Source organism: Silurus meridionalis, chromosome 13 (genome assembly GCF_014805685.1).
Source record: "Silurus meridionalis isolate SWU-2019-XX chromosome 13, ASM1480568v1, whole genome shotgun sequence".
In the NCBI taxonomy this organism is placed as follows: Eukaryota; Metazoa; Chordata; class Actinopteri; order Siluriformes; family Siluridae; genus Silurus; species Silurus meridionalis.
In genome coordinates this window covers 13,167,035-13,193,244 of record NC_060896.1, presented here as the reverse complement: position 1 = coordinate 13,193,244, position 26,210 = coordinate 13,167,035, and the positions used below count along the sequence as shown (strand labels likewise).

The 26,210-nt window shown below is 38.1% G+C and overlaps 3 protein-coding genes and 5 non-coding genes across 10 annotated transcripts; 7 read left to right on the top strand and 1 right to left on the bottom strand.

Annotated features, from left to right (window-relative positions):
* The first annotated feature begins 579 nt into the window (after positions 1-579).
* On the top strand, positions 580-12,342 carry lctlb (lactase-like b). Its single transcript, XM_046863897.1, has 15 exons — positions 580-2,509; positions 2,781-2,972; positions 6,661-6,821; positions 6,900-6,987; positions 7,083-7,192; positions 7,289-7,417; positions 7,507-7,602; positions 7,717-7,771; positions 7,847-8,008; positions 8,157-8,431; positions 9,614-9,740; positions 9,847-10,046; positions 10,295-10,358; positions 11,787-11,831; positions 11,945-12,342. Exons 2-15 carry the CDS (start codon positions 2,861-2,863, stop codon positions 12,058-12,060), a joined length of 1,740 nt encoding a protein of 579 aa, XP_046719853.1. The 5' UTR covers positions 580-2,509; positions 2,781-2,860; the 3' UTR covers positions 12,061-12,342.
* On the bottom strand, positions 10,136-22,237 carry zwilch (zwilch kinetochore protein). 3 transcript variants are annotated; one of them, XM_046863893.1, is made up of 19 exons: positions 22,147-22,237; positions 21,291-21,330; positions 21,112-21,198; positions 20,848-20,972; positions 20,568-20,755; positions 20,360-20,439; positions 20,068-20,223; positions 19,016-19,087; positions 18,718-18,811; positions 18,587-18,639; positions 18,394-18,496; positions 18,225-18,304; positions 17,880-18,036; positions 15,585-15,613; positions 15,353-15,489; positions 15,155-15,250; positions 14,627-14,742; positions 14,426-14,520; positions 10,136-10,438 (listed from the first exon to the last, which is right to left on the bottom strand). In XM_046863893.1, exons 1-18 carry the CDS (start codon positions 22,194-22,196, stop codon positions 14,429-14,431), a joined length of 1,755 nt encoding a protein of 584 aa, XP_046719849.1. In that variant the 5' UTR covers positions 22,197-22,237; the 3' UTR covers positions 10,136-10,438; positions 14,426-14,428. The 3 variants fall into 3 exon arrangements, with proteins under 3 accessions (XP_046719849.1, XP_046719850.1, XP_046719851.1); XM_046863894.1 differs by having other exon boundaries at positions 10,136-10,446; positions 22,147-22,234; XM_046863895.1 differs by lacking the exon at positions 10,136-10,438 and adding an exon at positions 11,923-12,056 and having other exon boundaries at positions 22,147-22,234.
* Positions 22,238-22,589: 352 nt separating this feature from the next.
* rpl4 (ribosomal protein L4) lies at positions 22,590-26,112 on the top strand. Its single transcript, XM_046865328.1, has 10 exons — positions 22,590-22,746; positions 23,399-23,570; positions 23,929-24,035; positions 24,240-24,378; positions 24,648-24,772; positions 24,874-25,003; positions 25,186-25,342; positions 25,578-25,661; positions 25,764-25,884; positions 25,960-26,112. The coding sequence occupies exons 1-10, from the start codon at positions 22,744-22,746 to the stop codon at positions 26,047-26,049; spliced, it is 1,128 nt and encodes a 375-aa protein (XP_046721284.1). The 5' UTR covers positions 22,590-22,743; the 3' UTR covers positions 26,050-26,112.
* On the top strand, positions 23,223-23,320 carry LOC124396272. Its single transcript, XR_006927750.1, has one exon. It is a non-coding gene; the product is annotated as a small nucleolar RNA SNORD16 (small nucleolar RNA).
* Positions 24,073-24,170, top strand: LOC124396273. Its single transcript, XR_006927751.1, has one exon. It is a non-coding gene; the product is annotated as a small nucleolar RNA SNORD16 (small nucleolar RNA).
* Positions 24,457-24,587, top strand: LOC124396274. Its single transcript, XR_006927752.1, has one exon. It is a non-coding gene; the product is annotated as a small nucleolar RNA SNORA35 (small nucleolar RNA).
* Positions 25,041-25,112, top strand: LOC124396268. Its single transcript, XR_006927746.1, has one exon. It is a non-coding gene; the product is annotated as a small nucleolar RNA SNORD18 (small nucleolar RNA).
* On the top strand, positions 25,402-25,473 carry LOC124396271. Its single transcript, XR_006927749.1, has one exon. It is a non-coding gene; the product is annotated as a small nucleolar RNA SNORD18 (small nucleolar RNA).
* Positions 26,113-26,210: the final 98 nt, after the last annotated feature.

Genomic DNA, 26,210 nt, shown 5'->3' with positions numbered 1-26,210 from the left:
GTATTGGGACACCCGACATGACATGACTTTTCCCGACATGTGTTTTCCCTCAAATTGTTATCACAAAGTTGGAGGTGCACAACTGTATAGAATGTCTTTGGATGCTGTGGCATTACATTTTTCCTTCACTTGAACTAGGAGACCCGAACCTGTTCCAGCATGCAGCATGACAATGCCCCTGTGCATAAATTGAACTTCATGAAGATATAGTTTACATGAGATAGGATGAAATCTCAAGTGACCTGCTACAGAGCTCTGACCTCAACCCTATTGAACACCTTTGGGATGATTTGGAATGCTGACTGCACTCCAGGCCTCCTCATCCTACTTCAGTACCTGACTTTACTACTTCCCTTGTGGCTGAATGAGCACAAATATATATATATATATATATATATATATATATATATATATATATATATATATATATATATATATATACATACACACACACACACACACACACACACACACACACACACACACACACACAATACTAGAGAAATGAAACATGGATATATTTTGGAGTAGTCAATGTGCAGCTTGTATAGCAGTATAGATTTACTGTCCTCTAAAAATAACTTGATATTCAGCCATTATTGTCAAAGTAGCTGGCAACAAAAGTGAGTACACCCTAAGTGATAAAAGCTGTATTTCGCTTAACCATACAAAGCCACATGTCGGATTCATCATGGTCATGTTTTTGTCTGCTTGACAGGAACATACCCATTTGTGTATCTTGTATTAGTGCAGTTAAAATTTGGTGCTTTGAGTAGAATTCTCTCATACTGACCACTGGATATTCAACATGGCACCTAATGGCAAAGAACTTTCTGATGATTTGAGAATTAGAATTGTTGCTCTCTACAAAGATGGCCAAGGCTATAATATCAGTAACACCCTGAAACAGGAGTTACAGGGATTTTCCAAGAGGGGTTTTACTTGGAACAGGCCTCGGAAGGCCTTCATCATAAAAGTACGTCCTTGTGCTGTGTGTCAGGTGCAGAAGCTGACTTAAAAAAAAACAGACGCATGAGTGCTGCCAGCATTGCTTTAGAATTTGCAAAATCCACTTGCTAGTGCTTAGACAAAAGGCCGCGCACTGCAACAAGTCGGTATGCATGGCCGTCATCCCAGAAGGAAGCCTTTTCTGAAGCTGGCTCACAAGAAAGCCTGCAAACAGTTTTCTGAAGACAACCTGTCCAGAAGCATGAATTATTGGAACCATGTCCTTTGGTCTGATCAAATAAAAGTGCTAAGATAAACTTGTTTGGCTCAGACGGTGTCCAGATTGTGTGGCAACATCCTGGTGAGGAGTACCAAGAAAATTGTGTCTTGCTTGGTGGTGGTAGCGTCATGGTCTGGGGCTGCATGAGTGCTCCTGGTACTGGGAGGCTGCAGTTAATTGAGGAAAACATGAATTCCAACATGTATTGTGACATTCTGAAGCAGAACATGATTCTCTCCCTTGAGAAACGGCCAACCCACAGTTTTCCAACCTAATAACGACCCCAAACACACAATTTCCTTGGTGAGGAAGGTGAAGGTGAAGGTGATGGAGACATAATTGGCAACTCCATCACCTTCACCTTCAACCTCCTTAGCAATAGGGCATAGAATTTACCAGAGCTGTACAGGTTGTTGCTGGGATCCTCTTCCACTCCTCCCAGCAACAACCTGTACAGCTCTGGTGAATTCTATGCCCAGGAGAATTAAGGCAGTGCTACAAGACAGTGGGGCTCACACACAATATAGACACTTTGGACACAGTTTTGATATGTTCACTTACGGTGTATTCACTTTTGTTGCCAGCAATTTGGACATTATTGGCTTCATGTTGACCACCATGTTGGGGACAGTAAATCTATATTGCTATACAAGCTGCACATTAACTACTCTAAAATACATGTAAGTTTCATATAGTATTGTTCATTGTGTAATAAAATAAATAAAACAGTTGTTGATATACAGTATCACTTTTATGAGATACTGTATATGTGTTTCAGATAAATATAATTTTTCTCTCAGTTCTGCATCTTAAAAACCACAATGAAAATGTTTTTCATTTCTTTAACTTTGTACTTTGTATCAGACAGGGGGAACTTTAAACTTTTTGGACACAATTCGATTTTTTCAGTAACAACATTTTCGTATCCGAATTGAATAAAGATGCAAGCCCTTTTACTGTTAGAACAGTAAACACATGTATCAGCTTCACTCACATTACATTTGCTTGCTTACAAAGTGAAACCCCAGTTTGTAAAAGATCTGCTCACCCTTGCAAAATGAGCTCACAGTCCATTGATCTTGAATAGGAAGGTATTTGGGTCTACAATGTGGTCATGAGACCTTCACACAGAACGATTGGGGTTTGAATGTTTTTCAGAATGGCAGACAGGCAGTGTGGAGAGCAGGAGCTTGGTGTAAATCAAGCTATTAAATATTATTTGTCTTAGGCATTATTGTGATTCCTGGATTTAGTTGTGGACCAATGCGAAACCAATAAAAGGTATGCATATAAACGGGAAGTTGGAATCTAATTGGTGCTTGATTATGGAAAGTGGGTGATGTTTTTTACATTAGAGATCTCTGTATATAACGAGGATTAATGTGAAACTGTTTAATTAATAGAAGTGTTATAAGTATAGACACTGTGGTTAAACAGTCAGGTCTAATAATTTTGACAGGTTTTGATAAGCATGATGTTGATCGGTGGCTGCTGGTTTTAATAATGGTGGCCTATTTACTGGGTGTAATTATTGGGTGCATTTTCCTTGTAGGCACTTCTGATTTTCTGGTCAGTGGTGTTTGGTGCTGCTGAAAGAGACTGCTTAGTGCCAGAGCTGTCTGTCAGAAAAACATGCTGTCATGCTGCTGTGTGCTTGTGTTGGTGCTGTGTCTGTCTGCAGCCGAGGACTTCGACTGGACAAAGAAGGACCACAGCACCTTCTATTATGGCACTTTTCCAACTGGTATGTTTAATACAAATGAAATAGAAATTTTATTCCATTCTTGCCTGATATAGGTTTCCAGCTGCTGAAGAATCTGTGGTCGTCTTTGGCGTATTTTTCGTTTAATGAGGAGCCAAATATTATAGATGAAAAATCTGGACTGCAAGCAGGCCAATTTAGCACCCGGACTCTTCTACTATGAAGCAATGCTGTTGTAATAGCAACAGTATGTGTTTTTGCATTGTCCTGCTGAAATACACAAGGCTTTCCCTGAAATAGACATCGTCTGGAGGGGAGCATATGTTGCTCTAAAACCTTTTTATGCCTTTCATCATTCATAGTGCCTTCTAAAACATGCAAGCTGCCCATACCCTATGCACTAATGCATCCCCATTCAATCAGAGATGCTGGCTTTTGAACCGAACGCTGATAACACGCTGGAAAATCTCCCTCCTCTTTAGCCCAGAGGACACGGCGTTTGTAATTTTCAACTAGAATGTCAAAATTGGACTCGTCTGACCATAGAACACTTTGGAACAGTCCATTTTAAATGAGCCTCGGCCCACAGGACACCACAGCGCTTCTGGACCATGTTCACATCTGGCTTTCTTTTTGCATAATAGAGTTGGCATTCAGATTGTGTTTACCGACAGTGGTTTCTGGAAGTATTTCTGGGCCCATTTAGTAATGTCAATGACACAATCATGTCGATGAGTGATGCAGTGCCGTCTGAGGGCCCATGGCATCCAACAAAGGTCTTTGGCCTTTTCCCTTACGCACTGAGATTTCTTCAGTCTCTCTGAAACTTTTGATGATGTATGTACTGTAGATGATGAGATTTGCAAAGCCTTTGCAATTTAACGTGGAGGAACGTTGATTTTAAAGTATTCCACAATCTTTTTACGCACTAGTTCACAGATTGGAGATCCTCTGCCCATCTTTAGTCCTGAGAGACTCTGCCACTATGAGACGTTATTTTTATAGCTAATCATGTAACAGACCTGATGTCAATGAACTTGATTATTTGCTAGATGTTGTTCCAGCTGAATATTTTCAAAATTTCTGGATTTCCGCCCTTGGTTGCCCCCATGGCAACTTTTTTGAGACCTGTAGCAGGCATAAATTTAGAACTGAGCTCATTTTGTGCATACAAGTGTAAAGTTTCGCAGTTTAGATATTTGTTATGTCTCTATGTTCCATTGCGAATAACATATTGGCTCATGTGATTTAAAAGTCTTTACATTTTTTAGTTTATTCAAATAAAAAAAAAAACGTCCCAACATTTCCAGAATTCAGGTTGTATGTTTAACACTTGTTTGCTAATTGGTCAAAGGGTGGCCTCTGTGATAAACACAATGTTGTCTTTCGAATCAAATTCGTGACACAACTGTTACAGAAGTTTTAGCCGTTGCATTAAATAATTAATAATCTAATAGAAATAGTTAGCTGGTTTTACTCCCTAACTATACACTGAACACCAAAATAAAGTAAACACATAAGCACAGATGTACAAATACAACATGAATTTACATACAAAAAAACTGAATTAAAGAAAGTAGTTATCCAGATAAAAAATCTTTTATAGAAAATATCCTTCTTCATTCATATCATTCTTTATTCGTCATCGTTATGAAAGGATCATGAAAACTATATGTATGTTTTATTAATACTTCTTGGCAGTATCTATCTATCTATCTATCTATCTATCTATCTATCTATCTATCTATCTATCTATCTATCCATCCATCCATCCATCCATCCATCCATCCATCCATCCATCCATCCATCCATCCGCCATGCCATGCCATGCCCATTCCCCAAAAAGTTGGGACATTGTGTTAAATGCAAATAATAACAGAATTCAAGAATAGAGAATATCAAATGTTTAAACAGAGTAGCTTTACCTTTTTAAGAAAAAAATAAGGTTATTTTGAATTGAATAAAAAATAAGTGTTATTAAACAGTAAGAAAAACAGTTTGTAACTAATTGGGTTGATTGACAACAGGATGATTGGGTATAAATAGTGTATCTTTCAAAAGTAAAGATGAACAGAGCTTCAGTCTGTGAAAGACTGTGTCTACAAATTGTGAAACAATTTTAGAATAATGTTCCTCAACATAAAATCATATATATAAATAAGTATTTGAACACCTGAGAAAGTCAATGTTAATATTTGGTACAGTAGCCTTTGTTTGCAATTACAGAGGTCAAACGTTTCCTGTAGTTTTTCACCAGGATTGCACACACTGCAGGAGGGATTTTGGCCCACTCCTCCACACAGATCTTCTCTAGATCAGTCAGGTTTCTGGCCTGTCGCTGAGAAACACGGAGTTGAGCTCTCTCCAAAGATTCTCTATTGGGTTTAGGTCTGGAGACTGGCTAGGCCACGCCAGAACCTTGATATGTTTCCTACAGAGCCACTCCTTGTTTATCCTGGCTGTGTGCTTCGGGTCATTGTCATGTTGGAAGACCCAGCCTCGACCCAACTTCAATGCTCTAACTGAGGGAAGGAGGTTGTTCCCCAAAATCTCGCAATACATGGCCCCGGTCATCCTCTCCTTAATACAGTGCAGTCGCCTGTCCCATGTGCAGAAAAACACCCCCAAAAGCATGATGCTACCACCCCCATGCGTCACAGTTGGGATGGTGTTCTTGGGATAGTACTCATCATTCTTCTTCCTCCAAACACGTTTAGTGGAATTATGACCCAAAAGTTCTATTTTGGTCTCATCTGACCACATGACTTTCTCTCATGACTCCTCTGGATCATCCAAATGGTCATTGGCAAACTTAAGACGTGCCTGGACATGTGCTGGTTTAGGCAGGGGAACCTTCCGTGCCATGCATGATTTCAACCCATGACGTCTTAGTGTATTACCAACAGTAACCTTGGAAACGGTGGTCCCAGCTCTTTTCAGGTCATTGACCAGCTCCTCTCATGTAGTTCTGGGCTGATTTCTCACCTTCCTTAGTATCATTGAGACCCCACGAGGTGGGATCTTGCATGGAGCCCCAGTCCGAGGGAGATTGACAGTCATGTTTAGCTTCTTCCATTTTCTAATGATTGCTCCAACAGTGGACCTTTTTTCACCAAGCTGCTTGGCAATTTCCCCGTAGCCCTTTCCAGCCTTGTGGAGGTGTACAATTTTGTCTCTAGTGTCTTTGGACAGCTCTTTGGTCTTGGCTATGTTAGTAGTTGGATTCTTACTGATTGTATGGGGTGGACAGGTGTCTTTATGCAGCTAACGACCTCAAACAGGTGCATCTAATTTAGGATAATAAATGTAGTGGAGGTGGACATTTTAAAGGCAGACTAACAGGTCTTTGAGGGTCAGAATTCTAGCTGATAGACAGGTGTTCAAATACTTATTTGCAGCTGTATCATACAAATAAATAGTTTAAAAATCATATATTGTGATTTCTGGATTTTTTTTTAGATTATGTCTCTCACAGTGGACATGCTCCTACGATGACAAATTCAGACCCCTCCATGATTTCTAAGTGGGAGAACTTGCAAAATAGCAGGGTGTTCAAATACTTATTTTCCTCACTGTATATATAAATAATCTGGATTTATGAGATTTGCATATCATTGCATACTGTTTTTATTTACATTTCACACAGTGTCCCAAAGTTTGTGGGATTGGGGTTGTACTAGTCAGCCTGCTAAATGATGGTCATCCTAAACTCTTCTAATCCTTTGGGCAGGATTTTCATGGGGTGCTGGCAGTTCAGCCTATCAAACAGAAGGAGCTTGGGACAAGGATGGAAAAGGACTAAGTATTTGGGATGTGTTCTGTCACAAGAAAGGAAAAATTGTCTTTAATAATACAGGAGACTCCTCATGTGATGGTTACTACAAAGTTAAGGTAATTACAAATGAAATGTTTAATGTGTTTTATCATTTCAGTCAAAGTTGATGGCATTGTTAATTGTTCTGTATGTAGGATGATGTATCCCTGATAAAAGAACTCAATCTGAAGCACTATCTCTTCTCCATCTCCTGGCCACGGGTCATTCCCACTGGGATCAGGTGTAAGAGAATGATATGTCCTAATAAAGATTAAATAATGAATTGTGGTTATGATGAATGTGGCATATTGCTGATTATCACTTCGGTATGTTTGCAGCGGATTATGTGAATGAAAAAGGACTCAAGTACTATAATACCCTGATTGACCTACTGGTGGAAAATAAAATCACTCCTATTGTGACACTGTATCACTGGGACCTTCCACAGGTGTGCCCTCATATAAATGCTGTTTCTTTTTGGCTTAATCACATACGCTAAACCAACCTCTGTCAACAGCTGTTTCTGTTCTTCTGCCTTTAAAAGGTTTTGCAGGAGAAATTTGGTGGCTGGCAGAACATCAGCATGGTGAATTACTTTAATGACTTTGCCAGTCTTTGCTTTGAAAGATTCGGAAACCGTGTGAAACACTGGATCACTTTTAATAACCCATGGGTATGCCTTTTTGGTTTTCTATTACCTTCCCATGAAAGATGCTTGTTTGAGTTTTGCCATTTAGTGAAAAACGATTGTTTACATGCAAGTCAGTGGCAGTAGAGGGCTATGAAACAGGAGAACATGCTCCAGGCCTGAAACTGAAAGGCACAGGGGCCTACAGGGCTGCTCACCACATCATCAAGGTTAGAGAACATGAGAACTTTAAAATCCTTTGAATTCATTATAATGGTACACCATACTTTTATTTTAAAAAAGTTTGCATCAGTTAGTAACACTTATTAAACCACTGTCTCCAGGCACATGCTAAGGTTTGGCATACCTATAACAGTCAATGGCGAAGCATACAGAATGGTAATGAAGTTTAAATGAAAGATTTACATGCAGTAATATACTGCCTTTGAGAAATTTTAAATAGATCTGCTTTAGGTTTGGTGGGAATCTCTCTGTCTGGAGAATGGGGGGAGCCTGTGGACATTGCCAACCCAAAGGACATAGAGGCAGCTGAGAGATATGTCCAGTTCTATTTAGGCTGGTTTGCTACACCAATCTTCCATGGAGACTACCCTGAGGTCATGAAGGACTTCATAGGTACATTTAACCATTATCTTGCTACCTAAGCTATAATATACTGTATCATTTTAATGTGAAAATAGACTTTCAAAGTATGGTTTCAATGATTTCAATAAGACTACAAATCTTTGTTGAAAAAATACAGTAGCTGTGTACATGTATTCAGGTAGGAAGAGTTCTCAGCAGGCAATGGGAACATCTCGACTGCCCTCCTTTTCCTCTCAGGAGAAGGGTTACATTAAAGGCACATGTGACTTCCTGGGTGTAGGGCACTTCACCACACGCTACATCACCCAAAAGACAAGCCCTCCAGATCGTACTAGCTCCTACTATACAGACCATGACCTGGCTGAGCTGGTGGACCCACGCTGGCCTGATCCTGGCTCAGAATGGCTCTACTCTGTACCATGGGGTTTCCGACGTCTGCTCAACTTCATCAAGGTGCATCAGTTAATTGTTTAGAACTTTCCTCTTGCTAATGGTATCTTTAAATTCCCTGTGATTTTTAAAAATAATTATAGCTTAATTTATCTATATAGCATATATGCTTTTTGTTTCCTTTTTCTGACTATAGAATATATATTAGAGAATATTATCCTTTCATGACAAAAAATATATGAAAGGAGTAAAACAACACAGGGAAGAAATAAATCAACTTCTTAAGTCATTGTTTTATTGTTCTTGTATCACAGCAATTTGCTTGCAATGGTAAATTTTAAATTATTAATAGCTACACATTTTGTATCCATTTTAGTTATATTTAGTGGTATATAACTATTATAATAGCTATAAACAGTTATAATAAGTATGAGTTTCCTAATCAGCCTGTCCATCCTCATCACTCCCAATGAAAATCTCATCTTCAGCTCTGCTACCTCCAGCTCCACCTCCTGTCTTTTACTCACTGCCACTGTCTCTAAACTCTACAACATCTCAGGTCTCACTACAGTCCTATAAACTTTCCCTTTCACTCTCGCAGATACTTTTCTATCACAAATCACTCCTGCTATCACTCTTCCCCACCCACTCCACCCTGCCTGCACTCTTTTCTTCATTTCTCTAACACACTGTTGACCCCAGGCACCTGAACTCCTCCACCTTCTCCACCTCTTCTCCCTGCAACCGCACCACTCCACTGCCCTTCCGCTCATTCACACACATGAACTCTGTCTTTCTCCTACTGACTTTCATTCCCCTTCTTTCCAGTGGTAACTCCACCTCTCCAGGCTCTTCTCAACCTGCTCACTACTCTTACTGCAAATCACAATATCATCCGCAAACATCATAGTCCACGGAGACTCCAGTCTGACCTCACTTGTTCCTACTGCACACTTCACTGCTGTAACACTGTCCTCATACATGTCCTTATTAACAATTACAATTTACCTCAAATAATTTAGAGAAACAATTTAACACATTAGAATAAAATGCATAAATATAAACCTGTAAATTGCATTACAGTCAGCCTTCATCAAATCATTGAGTGGCTGTGATAGAAAATTAATCAACTTCACATTGTGATTCCACAGTTCAGCTTTGTTGTAAAAATGAATTAAATCTATATATAAAAAAAGAAAAAACAATCACAAGCATTTGGTCATGACTTTTTATTTCCTTCTGTAGGCTCAGTTTGGAAATCCAAAAATCTACATCACTGAAAATGGAGTCTCTGAAAAAACCATGTGTGCAGAGTTGTGTGATGACTGGAGGATCCAGTATTATAGGAATTACATTAATGAGATGTTGAAAGGCAAGTAATTGCACTCATTACTGGATTAAAAAAAAGTTTCTGGACATTAAAATATATGACACACTGCTTAAACTAAATAATCTTAATTTCTTTCTGGTTCCTGCAGCCATCAGAGATGGAGTGAATGTACAGGGCTACACTGCATGGTCTTTGCTTGATAAGTTTGAGTGGGATAAAGGCTACTCCGAAAGATTTGGCCTCTTTTATGTAGACTTCAAGAGTAAGAATAAAACCCGCTACCCCAAGGCCTCCGTTCAATTCTACAAACACATCATCAGCTCCAACGGATTCCCTAATCTCAGAGAGGTACCAGCAGTTTTCACTGTTACTGTTCCACTTTTTCTGGACTAACACTCTACAAACACTGCCATTAGAATATGGAAAGAATCAAATGATTAACAGTGCAAAGGCATTTATTACAAAAATGCTGAATTATTTATACGTACACGCATCGAAAGACACAAGAAAGTTACATGAAAAATTTGTAGTTTTCCTGTAGTTGAGCCCCTAATGCAAAAAAAATAAAATAAAAATAAATAAACATATTTTGGCAGGTTGAGGACTGGAAGAGGAAGGCTGCAGAGATGTGTTCATCTAGCAACTGGCTCCTTGCTGCAGGTACAGCTGTAGATCAATCTTCCTCTCCTTTCAGCTGCTCCCATTAGGGGTCACCAATGTCGATCATCCGTCTCAAACATCTATAGATCAAGTAAAGGTGAAAAAGGAGTTATTAGGGCAATAAACAACATCTATTTGTAAAGAGATCAGGAAAACAATTGTTCTCAAGTTTTATATGACATGAACCCTCATCTATCCGTTTCTGGATCTGCATCACTTCATTTTGTAAAGCCCGCATAATAACCTCAATCTGTCATTACTTATTTGCCTTTCAGATATTTATGTCAGATGGGAATTGGTTTGCAAGCCAACAAGACAAGCTTTGACAAAAAAAAAAAAAAAAGCTTCAGAAAACGTCATTCAGTAACAGGGTTTTATTTGGTTTGCCCCTCCAGCTAAAAGAGAATCCAAAGAAAATAAGGATCATGCAGATATTGACAAATGATTGGCTTGTGCACATTGAACACTAGTGCACGACGAACTAGTGCATTAGTAAGATTAAATGTAACCAGTGGTTTTGGTTTGGCAAGTTTTTTGCACTGTCCTGGAAATCCTTGAAAAGGGATTTGCCTTCAAAGCAAATGTCTCAATGTTCCTGTTCAGGCCAGCAATACAAAACACAAAATTACTTTTTCAAGCGGTTTTGGACTACAATGTTAAAATCTCATTCAAATGATCGCTAAGGACTGGTTTTTCTGCTGCAGAGCTTTCAATAATTTCATCAAAACTGACAAGAATATACATCTGTAAAACCCACACACTAGCCATTGCACTTCATTAGGGTATGATTTACAGTTGCTGGTTTTATATAAATCCTCTGGCTTTGTTTGTGAGGAACAACATATTAAGTTTAAGGGCCTCTGACTTAATATGGTTGTTTATACTAAGCATACGCATGCACAATATTCTTCATTTGTAACAGGATTACAAATGCATGTCAACATAATACTGAATACGTATTGCATTCCTTAATAGCAGCGCTTCATGTTATTTATCAATTGGTATAATAAAATAACAGCCGTCAAAGAAAGTCTTTGAATTGAATTTGACAATGTGACGCAAGCCGCAGTCTGTTGGGGCATGAGTGTACTTTGACAGCTGCTATAAAGGAGAAATTCACCTAATAAACTATACTATACTACTATCAAAATATAAACATTCCAAAAAAATAAAAGGTTTTCTTTTCTACAGTACCGTTTATAAATTGAAAACATGGGAATGTTGAAATTGGGGTAATGGGTCCCAAATCTAGAATTTAGAACCTGTGCTTTAAAAGATGGGTCTCATGTCATGGTAGACGTATCAGCACATGACTATAATCATGTACTGGCAGACCAATTCAAGAAAATTAACACAGGTATAGGATTCTAGAAAAAAAAAAAAAAAGAGTGAGTGAGTGTTACACACTATTTCTTTCTTTTTTATTAGAGGAACAGCGGAATACTGCTGCCAATATTCTAAGACTTATTCATGGTAAGCCAAAAGACACAAACAACTGTCTAATATACATCTTAAGAAGTCATCCAAGAAATTAGTTGGTGATGTGGTTTAATTTTAATTGTCTTTCAATTATGCCTTTATTACAGATCCCTTGACCAGCCACATGGAGATGGTAACAGAGATAGTCGTGCCCACTGTGTGCACCCTCTGCATTCTCATCACGGCACTTTTCCTTATGTTTCTCTTTCGCAGACGCACCTAGCAGAGAAGCAGGAACTGACTTCATATTATATATATTTATTACACATACACATACATACATACACACTTCTGATAACTAACCTATTCAACAACATCACTAAACACTTAATATAATACTTTTTACAACAATTATACACTACATTAATACATCCTTGTATGTGTGGAGGGATGGGAATACCCTTTAAAACCCTGATTTGCTCATTTATCAAGTTTTGGAAATTAGATCTAAAATCTGGTTGATGTGCAAAGGAGATACGATCACAATAAAGTTTGAGAACTCCTAGTTTAAAGTAAAAATTGAGAACACGACATTTCAATCACACTGAAAAACCAAACACTTTGATTTTGAGTCTAGAAGTAAATGACATGTATTAGTTTTATTTGCATATGTAAACTAAATTAATAATGTAATGATTGCTTGAGTAATTCGATTATAAAAATTAATCGATGCAAATTATCATTTAGTAGTTTACTACACACGGAGCACTGCATTTCCCACGGACCATTATTACTGACGCACCGTCCGCTAAACTCTGGAGCGCGCTGGACAGGGAACACAGAAGACGCTGCAGAATAAAAAAATGGAGGAATGGGGAGAAAACAGCGAGGGGCGAGGAGAAGATTTATGTGGAAGCCAGTTTCCGCCACATTAAATAAAAAGTTTGCCTAATTCAGATTTTTTTTATTAACTTGACAATTTTTTTCTCTCGCAATTCTGACTTACTTTTTTGCAATTCCAAGTTTTTATAGCCATCTGGGCAGCGTCACCCCTCTTTAGTGCCAGAAAGCTTTACACACTGAAAATGAAATGGGCTACAATCAATAAAATCGCATGGTATTAAACTAAGCCTCTGATCCCTGGAGAGAACTCTGTCTAACAGTCAGCTCTGGAGGAGTTGGAACAGGAAAGATGAAGCAGAAGAGACCTCGTTTATACACAAACAGCTTCAAACCTCTGGCTGACAACATGCTTAATGGTGAATGCACCAGAAGTTTTTGATGTTTTTACAGAAAAAAAAAGTTGAGGAATGAAGCCAGAACTGTGGGAAAAAAATAGGGGAATTGTGAAAAAAATAATTTTAAGTTTTTTTTATGTGGCAGAATTGGGCTTCCATTAGATTCAGGTTTGTAGACTCAAGTTTGTGATCATTTCAAACTAAAACAAAGAGAACACAGTGCGAGACCGGTCTTATTTTCTCTTGTATATTTAGTTTGCTCTTTAATAAAGAAAAAGTACTTCTTTCCCGATTAGAATTAACAATTACTAAAATAATCGACAGCAACAGCCCTAAATCCAATATAAAATAATTAACTTGACCATGAACATGAGTGATCTGTAGAATCACAAGGCATATTGATCTTCTATATTGATTAACGTTAGTCTAGTTTCATATCCAGTGGTAAAGATCAGTCATGGCATTTGACGTACTGGAGCTACACTGTTGCTTTGGACTCGTCTGATCACTGAGGCTCTTACACTGTGCTGAAATAAATGCACTATAACTTAGCAAGTTATGTTCTCTGGGCTACATTTCCCATTTTTTATTAGCATTTAAACATTACATCTTTTGTTTCTCGGCAATCTCTGCCGCTTCAGTATCAGCAGATTCAAGATCTGCATCGTGTACAATTTACCAACTGGTCGTTAGATCAGTTACTAACAATCTATTAGACTTGCCTGCTTTAGTGTGGCACATATCCAACATGATTAAAACAATGTTAACTGCATTTAAAGAGAACACTTTAATAGAAAACAAGAAAATAGCCTATACAAATACATTAATAGCTGACGATTCGTTAATTGTTAAACTGACTCTGATAATACATTTTGGCTATAACCTTATTTGCTACCTGGTTTTCTCAGATCACCACAGATTTATTGACTGTGTGTGTGTGTGTGTTTGTGTGTGTGTGAGAGTGAGAGATGTGATGGCAAATATTTTTCAAACAGATTTAATCGCTAATTGATGATGTAAAATAAAACACTGGATTTAGAGCTTTCTAAAATGTCATACATTTTAGCTCATAACAACTAAACACCCATTTAAACCTTTTATTCGAAAGACTTTTAAAACACCCAGGACACACACACACACACACACACACACACACACACACACACACACACACACACACACACACACACACACAACATAAAAGGTTTCTGCTTTCAGGCTCTATGACTCAATTTACTACTTTATTTCATTAATTTTAACATTCAGTAAAATGATGCTGATAGAATTTATGGTTATAAATCCATGTTTTGACTTTTAGTTGCACCTCCGATTTCATATTGAGTTAAGAAATAAAAATGTTGTATTTGAAATGTTTTAAAATAACTAAAAAGCAGAGCTGTTGATTCTGACCTGTTAACTGAAGTTGGCCAGGCTGCAACACACCATCGTTCTGAAGTATGGAGTTTTCTCACTCTCTTCATTCACTGAAATTTCTAGTGGGGCATCTAAAACGTAAAGTGGTTGAATTTCTTTTAGTCATCATGTGAAGAACATGTTTAATTTAGATGAACAATAAACAATTAACAGATACACATTCTGTGGGAATTTCACCTGAGTCATAGATGATGTGATCTACTAAAGGTTTATCACTGACATGCCAGGAAGTCTTCACTTCACGTGAACCCTGCCCACTAGATACTTCTACTCCCCATGAAGCAGGCTGCTCTCTATAAATGGAACACAGTAGACAAATGTTTGGCCATGATTAGTCAAGTTACAGGTTTTGTTGATTATATCAATGGAAAGCTTTCAGGGGCTACAGACTTGAACATTTTTGGAAATTTGAGCAGATCTAAAACATAATTACGTGAATACAAAGCAGGCTGCAAGTAACATTTGAAGGCTGTAATTTCTGTGAAATTTGTTGTTACTTAGTACTGAATATGCTGATTTTTTTTTTGTTTTCCAATATGTTTAAATTCAACAAATAAACCTACAGACGTTTTAACCTTTTCAAATGTACTTACATCAACAAAGCATGCAATTTGAACAAGAAATCCCAAAGTTTTGTGCTAGGCTTTACGTACAGGACATTAGTTTCTTATGCATCACGTGTGAATCCGGGCAGATTTTACTTACGCTTGATAGAAGTGGCTGATTAGAGCAGGTTTGATTTGCATCTGAAACACATGCTCTTCATCATAAGGGGCGGTTTTGTAGTACTGCAAACATGACCTAAAACAATTATAATAAAAATCCAAATGATTAGCGTTTGCAAAAACAATTTGAGCGTTTTGGTGTAATAAATAGTTAATAAAAACACAAAAGATTGCTGACTGAGTGAAGAAAAAGAGGCGCTCATGAGGCAAGTTGAGAAAGCTGCTGCAGGTGCCCAGGACCTCCAGCAGGTGGTGCAGTTTCCTCAGTCTGATCACCTGCTCTTGTAGGTTTACCTCACTGCTGAGATAGTGACTCTGAAAATCATCACGCAGAAACACAGCAGTGGCTGTTGATGCCTATTCACCCAAATTGTGCAATTACCATGTTTTAGTAAAATGATGATTCTTACCAGGTGATTGAGAGTTGTCAGCTCATTCCCTGTTAAAAAAAAATGTTTTCCAGCTTAATCATAATGTAGGCTTCTACAAATTCTAAATCAATCTAATCTACTAATAGGTCAAGTCAATTTAATTTCTATAGCGCTTTTCACAGACATTGTCTGCAAAAGCAGCTTTACAGAATTTAACAGTTGAGTGAACAATGTGTAATTATCCCTGATGAGCAGCCATGGTGACTGTGGCAGGAAAAACTCCCTTAGATGTTATGAGGAAGAAACCTTGAGAGGAACCAGACTCAAAAGAGGAACCCATCCTCATTTGATTAATAACCGTTTTAATTAAGTGTGAGTTTTGTGAGAAAGAAGTTATTAAAATCACACAGACTAATAAAAAGCATACATGTCATTATCTTCCAGGCCTGTCAAAAGTTTGGAAACACCTAGTTTTTTTTTTTTTTTTATCATTTCTGAGATATGTGCATTTGTTTATATGCAACAAACTAGTTAAATTAACTGTATGAAGATTTACTTTGGCCAAACAAATATATAAGGTTACAGATGTGGGTAAAATGGGTAAAAATGCTCTTGGCATTTGGACAGCAAGTTTTTCCAAACTTTGCCATGCCTCTTGTAAAACTTGTTCTTCACTAGTTTGATATTTCTTTTTGAAGTTCAGTCCAGGTGGAACTGTTTGGTGTTCCATGTTGTTTCACTAACCATGTTTACTGTGTGTGTGAGGCAGTCTAATAAAATATCTCCTGTTCTATTAGAGCCAAATATGTCAAATTCAGACGCATCTGTCCACAGAACTTTCTTCCAGTCATACACTGTCCAATTCTTGTGGTTTTGCTTTTACCTAGTTTGTTGCATATACACCGACCAGGCATAACTTTATGACCACCTGCCTAATATTGTGTTGGTCTCCCTTTTGCTGCCAAAACAGTCCTGACCCATCGAGCATTAACAGCATCAACTCATTTGTTAGATCAGACCACATGGGAAACCCTTTACTCCCCACTTACATCAATGAGCGGGTTTACCACTGTTCCTTCCTTAGACCACTTTTTATAGCTTCTGACCACTGCAGACCAGGAACAGACCATAAGATCTGCAGTTTGAAAGATTCCCTGACCCAGTCGTCTAGACATAACATTTTGGCCCTGGTCAAACTCACTCAAATTCTTACGTTTGCCCATTTTTCCTGCTTTTAACACATCAACTTTAATGACATTTGCTGACTAATATATCCCACCCACTAACAGGTGCCATGATGAAGAGATAATCAGTGTTATTCACTCCCTGGTCATAATGCTATAACGTTATGCCTGGTCGGTGTGTAAATAAAAGGAACATGCATGTGTTTCAAAAACGATAAAAGACTAGGGGTACACTACTCATCAACTTTACCATTTACATTAGACTTAGAAAAAAAACATTTAAATATTTAAATCTTATTCATATTAAACTACAGTGATCCCCCGGGACCCGCAAGGGTTACGTTCTAAGACCCCGTGCGAGGTCCTGAAAAATGGGCGCACCCCTGCATGTACCTTAGTGAATTCATCTAGACATTGTCACTTTAATACAATAACGTGTTTTAAAAATATGTACGAAATCTGTTAATGAAAACAGTTTAAAATGATTTTCCTAGTGTTCCTGAACATTCGGTCCGGCTGCGGATTACCACGAATTTTAAGATAATCTGAAACTTGCTGTAAATTACGTTCCAAATGAGAACCCGCAAATATTCCGAGCCGCGAATTATCGGGTGTTGCCTGTATAAATAAAAACAGAAGTGACTGGCATTTAAACACATTTTTATACGAAATGACATTTCTAACTGCAAATTTCCATCATGTTCCCAGGATGTGTTCATTAGTAACACAACCCAAATTAGCTACGGTATCTAGCTGCAATCACCATGTAGTTATTATCTAAAAATGTTTTTTTTTGCTAATTCAAACATGTTAAAGCAACTGAACCTATTTAATGTAGTTCATATACAGCTCTCCAACAATTTTATATCAAAACAGTGGAAAATTTTCCATCCAACTCAAATTTGATTGAAACTACTCCATTCCCCACGTGACCAGTTCATGTGCACCATATAATCAACTCAAAATTTCTTTATTAAATAGCTCTTCTGTGTTTAGAGTGGGAACTCATCCTCGCTGAGGGACCCCATTCCTTAAAAAAAAAAAATTAAAAAGCTATATAAAAAATAAATAAATAAAAACACTTACCGTGCCTTTTTTTTTTAATCAATAAAACCTTTAAACATTCTGATAGACTAAACAATATTGTTACCAACGAGGTAGTTGATGTAGTCTTTTCTCATCTTGTCCAGGCCCAGCTCCAGCAGCATGACGGCAGGAGTGAAGCCAGTGAGAGGCACTGTGTCCACCTGCTGCTGGTAGGACTGCACAATCAGTTTACTCAGAGAGCTACTGCTGTCCCTGTGGACCTGCACACAAAAACATGACTCTCTTTATACAGCAAAAACAGTTCATTATTTTACAATTGTATGGAAACTTTGGATCTGAAAGTCATGAGTTCAAATCCCAGCCACACCAAGCTGCCCAGGAGTGGCGGTTCGGTGTGGCTGGCATTTGAACTTATGACCTTCAGATTCAAAGTATGTAAGTAACATACCCAAGGCTTAATTTGTCCAAACCGCACAGCTTTGATGACCAATTTCAGAGAATCTGTTATGTCCTGATATGAGGTCACACCTGCCAGGAAAATAATTGTGTGCAGAATCTGTATTAAACTTTGTATCACTTATACACCCTTCTGAGAATAAGTCCTAACCAATACTCACTTCTTCTCATCTTCTCCCAGAGCTGCTCAGTGAAGTCCAGGTCACCTCTCTCTATTAACATACCACCTAAACCCACCACAGAGTCGTTTTTGCCCTTCTGGTTCTGTTCCACAAACAAAAATATCTGTCAGTATAGTACAGTTTTGCTGTTTTATGTACAAATAGAAACCTTCATATTGCTTATTTCCTTTACCTCTGATCCTTTTAAATTCTGGCCTGGGACTGCATTTGCAACATTCTCCAGCTCTGAGAGCAAAGAGAAAAAGACAAATAAGTAACAAAACATTTGTGATCTTTTCATTGTTAATTAATGATAAGTGTAACCTTCAATAAGTTCTCGGGTTAGATCCACAGCAGACCGTGTCTCCAGTTGCTCCAACCACTCGATCTCCCCCTCTTTCAAGCCATCAGCCAGAGTCTGGAGACAAAAACCCACAAAACTACATGATATTGAGTTATTTCAACTTTGAAGAGCAGATCAACATAGATTACCAAGACAATAAAATATTGAGGACTTCATTGTGATTTTTTGTTTTGCCAGCTTTAAAATGTGAGGCAAAACCAACTGAACCTTGCATTTCTACAACTACATCGCTTTATACATTTATTATGTAAAACATACCAGGAGGAATTCCAGCTCTCTGTAAGTCTGATACATAGGGCTTCTGATGTCTCCAGCTGTCACCTTGATGTGCTGAAGACAGCAGGAAAGATACAAGTTTAATATACACTTTGCCCCGATACTGTACCAGCACAAGCATGTACACCTGCTTATAAAATAGTTTATATTCTATTATCTATAGTGCTACACTGTAGTGTTACTACACTGCTAGAGTGACAAAATAACACATGAAATTATGCAGGACACAAGAAAACAGTTACAAAGTTTACAAATTCTCTTAAACGTAATTTTTTTTATAGTATTACAATAAGTTTGCACACTCTATGCATCGAGCTTCATGAAAAAGCTTCACCCAGGAGTCCTTACTTAACATTTCTGAATAGGCAATCTTGGAAACTAAGCTTTGAAATGGTTGATTCTGTGAAACAATTCAATGTCTTTCAACCTGTTCAATTATTCAGTGTATTTTTCAAGTGGGTTTTTTTGTTGTTTTTTTAAAATCACATGAAATTGGTAAAAATGGATTATGGGAAAAATTCTGTTTGTAAATGCCAACCAAAATGATCATGTAAACATGGATTATTGCAGATCACTTTGCATTGAATTAAAAGCAAAAGAAACACTGCACTCTCTCTCTCTCTCTCTCTCTCTCTCTCTCTCTCTCTCTCTCTCTCTCTCTCTCTCTCTCTCTCTATGGGAGGTGCTTGGTGTCAGTGATCAGCTCAAATAATATATATATATATATATATATATATATATATATATATATATATATATATATATATATATATATATATTGTTTTTGTTTTTACCACAATGAAAACACATTTAATTGTCTTTTTCTGGAGTCTGTCTCCAGATGTGGTATCATTATTTACTCAATTTATTTATTTTATTTATTATTAATTTTATTAATGTATTTATCTACTCATAATTTACTCAGGTATAAAGAAAAGTAATGTTTATAAAACTAAATCTAGAGGAAAGTTCTGTCCAGTTGCAAACATTTACACACAATGTACACTTTTATGTGATAAAACATGTAGGATTACCAGAGTGACAGTAGATGACAGGGGTGGTATCTCCAACATCTTCTCTACATTGTTCCATCTAAAGTTAGCTGTTATACTGCTCTCGGCATCAATAACCAGACTCTCTTCCTTCACTGAGCAAAACAAGGTGTATTTGGCCCAGCCTTCTGTCAACAACTACAGTAAAAAATAAAATAAAAAAAATAAAAACAAGAAAAAAAAACAAGAAAAACGATTAACATGAGATACAGAGGTCTGACAATTAAAAAAAATAATAATAAAAAAGGAAAAAAAGAAAGACACAACATGTTACCGCTGAGGAATGGTGTCTGTTTTGGTGTTCTTGCTTTAGCTGATCCAATGTGATAAACGAGGTCTCGTCCACTGATGACCCTAAATAAAATAAAACAAAAAAATGTATGGTGTATTAGTATAATGGCTTGTAAAACCGACATTATTGCATGTTTCTCGCTGGTTTTTAGACTAAAATGTAATGGTTAAGCTTTAGGGTCCAACATTACCTTTACAACTGACTGTGTAGAGTTTAACCGCTGTGGCCTTGTTGCCAGCGTAGACAGTCTCTGTGCCCAGCCAGGACGTGTTTGCAGGGTCCTGCATGTCACAACGGACCCATAGAGGATACAGAATCTGGGCATCAACCTTAGGCATGTTGGGATTCTGAGACATTGTGTACCAGGACAATATCTCTCTGTGCAGAGACGGCAAATTAAAGCTTACAGTAACACTAAAAGCATTCCATCAGCTGAAACAACAAATGATACCGTCAGCAATTTCACTCACCTTGCTTTACTGATGCTGAGTGGAAGTGGACCGATGTTGAGCTCCTGCGGTTTAACAGGGGCCTCTTCACTGAGACTGATTTCACCCGTGTTCTCGGCATCTTCACACTCGTAAACTGCTGGTGGCTACAGGAAAATATAAAAAATCTGACTCGTTTCTTTTATAATCTGTCGATTCTACAAAACTGGTTTATGAAAATGTTTCTTGTTAAAAGCTGCACACAGAAAGAAAATCAAACAGAAGTGAACTGGCAGGTGGATGTACCATTTTCTCACATATGAAGGCAGCTTGGTTTCCTCCAATCATGCTGAGAAGAGGTTCGTCGTTCCGCCTCGATAATTTAATATACTCCTGCAGCACCAGGTCAATGTACAATAATATGAATGAATTGTATGAACCACTTATTCAGTTTAGTTATTATTTACTTATTTACTCTTAATTACCTGATAAACCCAGGAATCTTTGCTGTCATCTTGACACGACCTGATACAGAAAAATATTCAATAACGCTTCAGATATATACGATGGCCAATTCATACCAATAGAAACAAATTAAATAACAACGTTAAAATGGCAAGCAAAAGAAACAAACTAAGATCAGGATCCAGGACTTTATTCAGCAGAAACATCAGCAGAAGTCACATAGTTCCATAAGGAAGCAACCAAAATCACAGTCAGTACCTGTGTAGCACCCATCTTTTTATTTTACGTCACAAATATCTCCGAATGCCTAGATTCTTTCTAATTAAATGAAATAATGGTTGCAGAAACCTTTACTTAACCCATCTATATTTTTAAAAGCATTATGTAATTTATTCATGGTCTATGCATTGGCCTATTCTTGACAATCTAACAACCTCAAACCCTGACACAGTATTATTTCGATATCTTTATTACTCTTGACAGATCACCTGTTTAGAAGTTTCAGTATCAGTACATTGTGTCCACTGATACTCCAAATATGCTGATTTTAACACACATTAACTACTTGCTTGAATATACTGATTTGTTAATACATGATAGAAAGACATTATTATGCAAAAAGGTAAAAAGCACCAAAGTTACACTAGAATATATAAGTTACATGACGTAGCTGATGATATACATGACGTAGCTGATGATATACATGACGTAGCTGATGATATACATGACGTAGCTGATGATATAAAGCAGTTTTCTGAGGTCTCAGTACAAACAAAACAACTTGGTTTCGTTTTATATTTTTAAGCAAATAACATCCACTGCTCCTTTCCGACTCAAAAGTACATTTCGACAAGAGTTTGAATAACAGTGACTTACTTTAAAAACTGAACGAAGTGATTCGCTTCTGAAACAATCCTGTCTCTCATGGTGTCTCTAATAAACTGTCCAGGAAAAAATATTTTACTTCTTCCCGCCACGTGACGTCACCAAGGTCATAAGTCACCAGTTTATCCACGCCTACACAAAAAACACATCATTCAACAAAGTATTTTATTCTCATTTTATTACACTGTACTTTACACATACACATATTTGTTACATGTAGAAAATGTACATTTGCTGCTTTTCGTTTATTAAAAATGTTACTAAATATAAAAAGTAGTGCCGCACTATAGTGTTCATCCGCCACTCTGAGTGAAGAGTATATAGTCCCTAATGTTATTGTGCATATTCATGATTTTAAGACACATTTCACGTGTATAGCGATGATAATTTACTTGTTTATAATTTTAAGACAATTCTCGTAATTTTAAATTGAGCCAAATATTAATACAATGATTGGTTGGTCGATCAGCGGAAGTGATGTTGGTCGGATGTATATGGTTATGAGGGAGTTCTACAGTCTTCCTTTTCTTCCGTGGCCGCCATTGAATTAGGAGCGTGTTTCCCGGCGAGCCGTGAATTCACGTAAAAATGGTAGGATTATTTGTTTGTTCTTGGGTTTCTCAACGCACTGGTTTGTAATAAAGTTTAATAACGCAGATTTTACTTTGTATGAAACATTGTGCGGGTTCTTTGAGGTTCGTGGTGGTATATGAAAAGCCGGATTGGAGAAATACGGCAGCCATTTTGTTCACTGCTCGGTCAAGATACACGTGTGATGCGTGGCGGACGGCTAGCGAGCAATTCAGCTTACACACAGAACGTTTATTTTAGAAACAGTAACTTTTGACTCGTTTTTAATCGCCGTATGTGATTGTTGTGGTTTAGAATAACAATTTCTTCGATATTGTTGACTCAAGCAAACTACGTCGTGTAGCTGAAAGATCATGTTAGCATGTAGGGAGAACGTTATTCAATAAAAACACAACACGAGGCATTTCACTGACCTTCCTGTTCCATGAACAGCAGGATGGTTATTTAAAATCTAATTTAGATATGGGTATTAATCTTGCAATGATGGTGTAATTTGCGTCTGACACTGTGATCAGCGACAGTTGCCTGCTGTCTAATGCTGGCGCAGACGATTGACGACATCTAATACTGAGCAAGAAAACAGCAATCAGTGAGTATTGCAGTGTCACATTAAATCTGTGTCTAATTCTTTTTGTTTGTGTTTACTTGACAGCCTTGTGCCAGACCGTTGATCTCGGTCTACTCCGATAAGGGGGAGACTTTAGGCAAGAATGTGGCGATGCCTGCAGTGTTCACTGCGCCTATCCGCCCAGATGTGGTGAACTTTGTGCACACCAACATGCGCAAGAACAAGAGGCAGCCCTATGCTGTCAGTGAACTGGCCGGTGAGTTTTGGCTTCTTTTCCAGACTTGATGTGACTTCTTTTTTCAACTTTGAACATGCACAGTGTCACTTTATACCACACCATACTGCACATGGACATTTTTAGGACAAATCACACTAAAGTACTTTAATCTGTACTCTGTCTATCTGCCATACTCATCCCTCCCTTTTTGGAATTCATGTGTATATACATACATTTTTTCCTAGACTTTTATATTTTAACTTTTTTTATCCCAATATTATTTACATTTTTTCATGTTTAAACGCTGCACAGTCGTAAAAAGCATTTTGCTGTATGTCGTTCTCTGTGAATTCGATTTTTTGTGCTTGTGAAAGCTAATAAAAATGTTCTTTTCCAGGTCACCAGACCAGTGCTGAGTCTTGGGGTACAGGCAGAGCTGTGGCGCGTATCCCCAGAGTGCGTGGTGGCGGTACCCACCGCTCTGGCCAGGGAGCCTTTGGAAACGTATCCTTTCGTGCATGGCGGGTGTAGTGGATGCGCTTGCTGTGATGGTGTAATTTGCGTCCTACTTGGTGCGTAGCGACAGTTGCCTGCTGTCACATGCTTGCGCCAAAGGTTGACGAACATTTATTCTGAGCTACTCTATAGAGATGATGTAAAACTGTTTGATATTTTGAGAGCATAGTGTTTGCCTTGACTGTAGTGTAGATGTGTCGCGGTGGCCGTATGTTTGCCCCAACAAAGACCTGGCGCCGTTGGCATCGCAGGATCAACGTCACCCAGAAGCGCTATGCTATCTGCTCTGCCCTGGCTGGGTCTGCCCTTCCCGCTCTGGTCATGGCCAAGGGTAAGCGGTGTAAAATTTAGTTTTTATAGGGTGTAGGGATTAGTCAATTAATTTAAAGATTTTGATCGCAGTGTGTGAGGGCACTGTTCTACCGAGGAGGATGTATGCTTAGTGTTCATACCTCCATCGTTACAGTGCTAGATGAGCCTCAGTTTGCAGAAGGGCTGTGTTGAATATTGGCATCTCCCTTTCGAAGACTGAGAACATGTATCAAAAGTGAGAGAGCGTAATCTAACTTTTCAGGGTGGTTGTTTCTTGTAATTGTTTAGGTCACCGCATTGAGGAGCTTCCTGAGGTGCCACTTGTTGTTGAGGACAAAGTTGAGGGATACAAGAAGACCAAGGAGGCTGTGCTTCTGCTCAAGAAACTTAAGGCCTGGAATGACATTAAGAAGGTGACGCTTACATATTTTTTATTTTTTTTTGTCCTATGTCCACAGTCCTCTTGACCTGTGCATGTTAACCTCCAGTTGTCACTTGTTCTTTCACCCATCAGGTTTACGCCTCTCAGCGCATGCGTGCTGGAAAGGGTAAAATGAGAAACCGCAGACGTATCCAGCGCAAAGGGCCATGCATCATCTACAACGAAGATAACGGCGTCACAAAAGCTTTCAGAAACATCCCAGGTGCTTTTTAGTCACATTTTAATCAGTTGTTCACTTCTGGCTGTGATGAGTTCCACTTCTGGTCCGTGTTTATGAATCCTGTGATTTTAGTTTTGGAAGTGCTGAGTTAGCTGGAATGAGCAAAGTTCTGCTGCTGAAACTCCATCTGTCATAATTTATAAGTGTGCACATTTTGCCCTCAGGTGTTACACTGCAGCGTGTGACTAAACTGAATCTCCTGAAACTTGCCCCTGGTGGTCACATTGGTCGTTTCTGTATCTGGACTGAGGGTGCCTTCCGCAAGCTTGATGACCTCTATGGCACTTGGCGTAAACCTTCCTCCCTTAAGGTGGACTACCAGTAAGTGTTTTTTCTTCTTCTCTGGACTATGCTTTAGGGAGTCACAAGTGAATTCTAACGTGCAATGATGAGCTTCTACTTCTGGTCCGTGTTTATGAATGCCATGATTTTTTTTCTGAAGTTCTGAGTCTGTTTATTGCAAGGTAGCAGCTTTTGTTATACATGTTCTGCTTATGTTTTAAAACATTTTTTTTTCTCTTCTCTCTCTCTCTCTCTCTCCCCCAAAAAATTTCAGTTTGCCAATGCACAAAATGACCAACACAGATTTGGGTAGACTTCTGCAGAGTGAGGAAATCCAGAAAGCACTTCGTGCCCCCAAGTAAGACTTGTTTCACACAGCTGTAATCTTTATACATATGTAGTGTCTCTTTTTTTTTTTTTTTTTTTTTTTGTGTGTATCTAACGAACATTTCATTTCTAGCAAAAAGATTCAGCGCAGAGTTCTGAAGAAGAACCCTCTGAAGAATCTCAGAATAATGATGAAGCTTAACCCTTATGCTAAGACAGCACGTCGTCATGCTATCCTGAAGCACAACCCTGAGGTGTGTTTTCTTAATGTTGCTGAATATATTTTGCATTTCCTGTTGAACCTACTCTAACAATCTTTCTCATTGCAGATTAAGGCTAAAATGCTGAAGCCCAAGGTAAAGAGGGTTAGGAAGGTAAAGAAGGTCAAGACTCCAGCACCACCTCCCACAGCAGAGTAAAGCTGTGTGTATGCTGCAATTCTGACACAGTGGCTCTAACAATAAACAATGTTCTGAAAAGTACAAGTTGTCATTTGTGGATTTAATTTTATTTGGATTGAGTGATGTGGCAATGTGCTAAATTCAGTATAGTCTGTATTTCAGTCATGTTGCCTTTTACT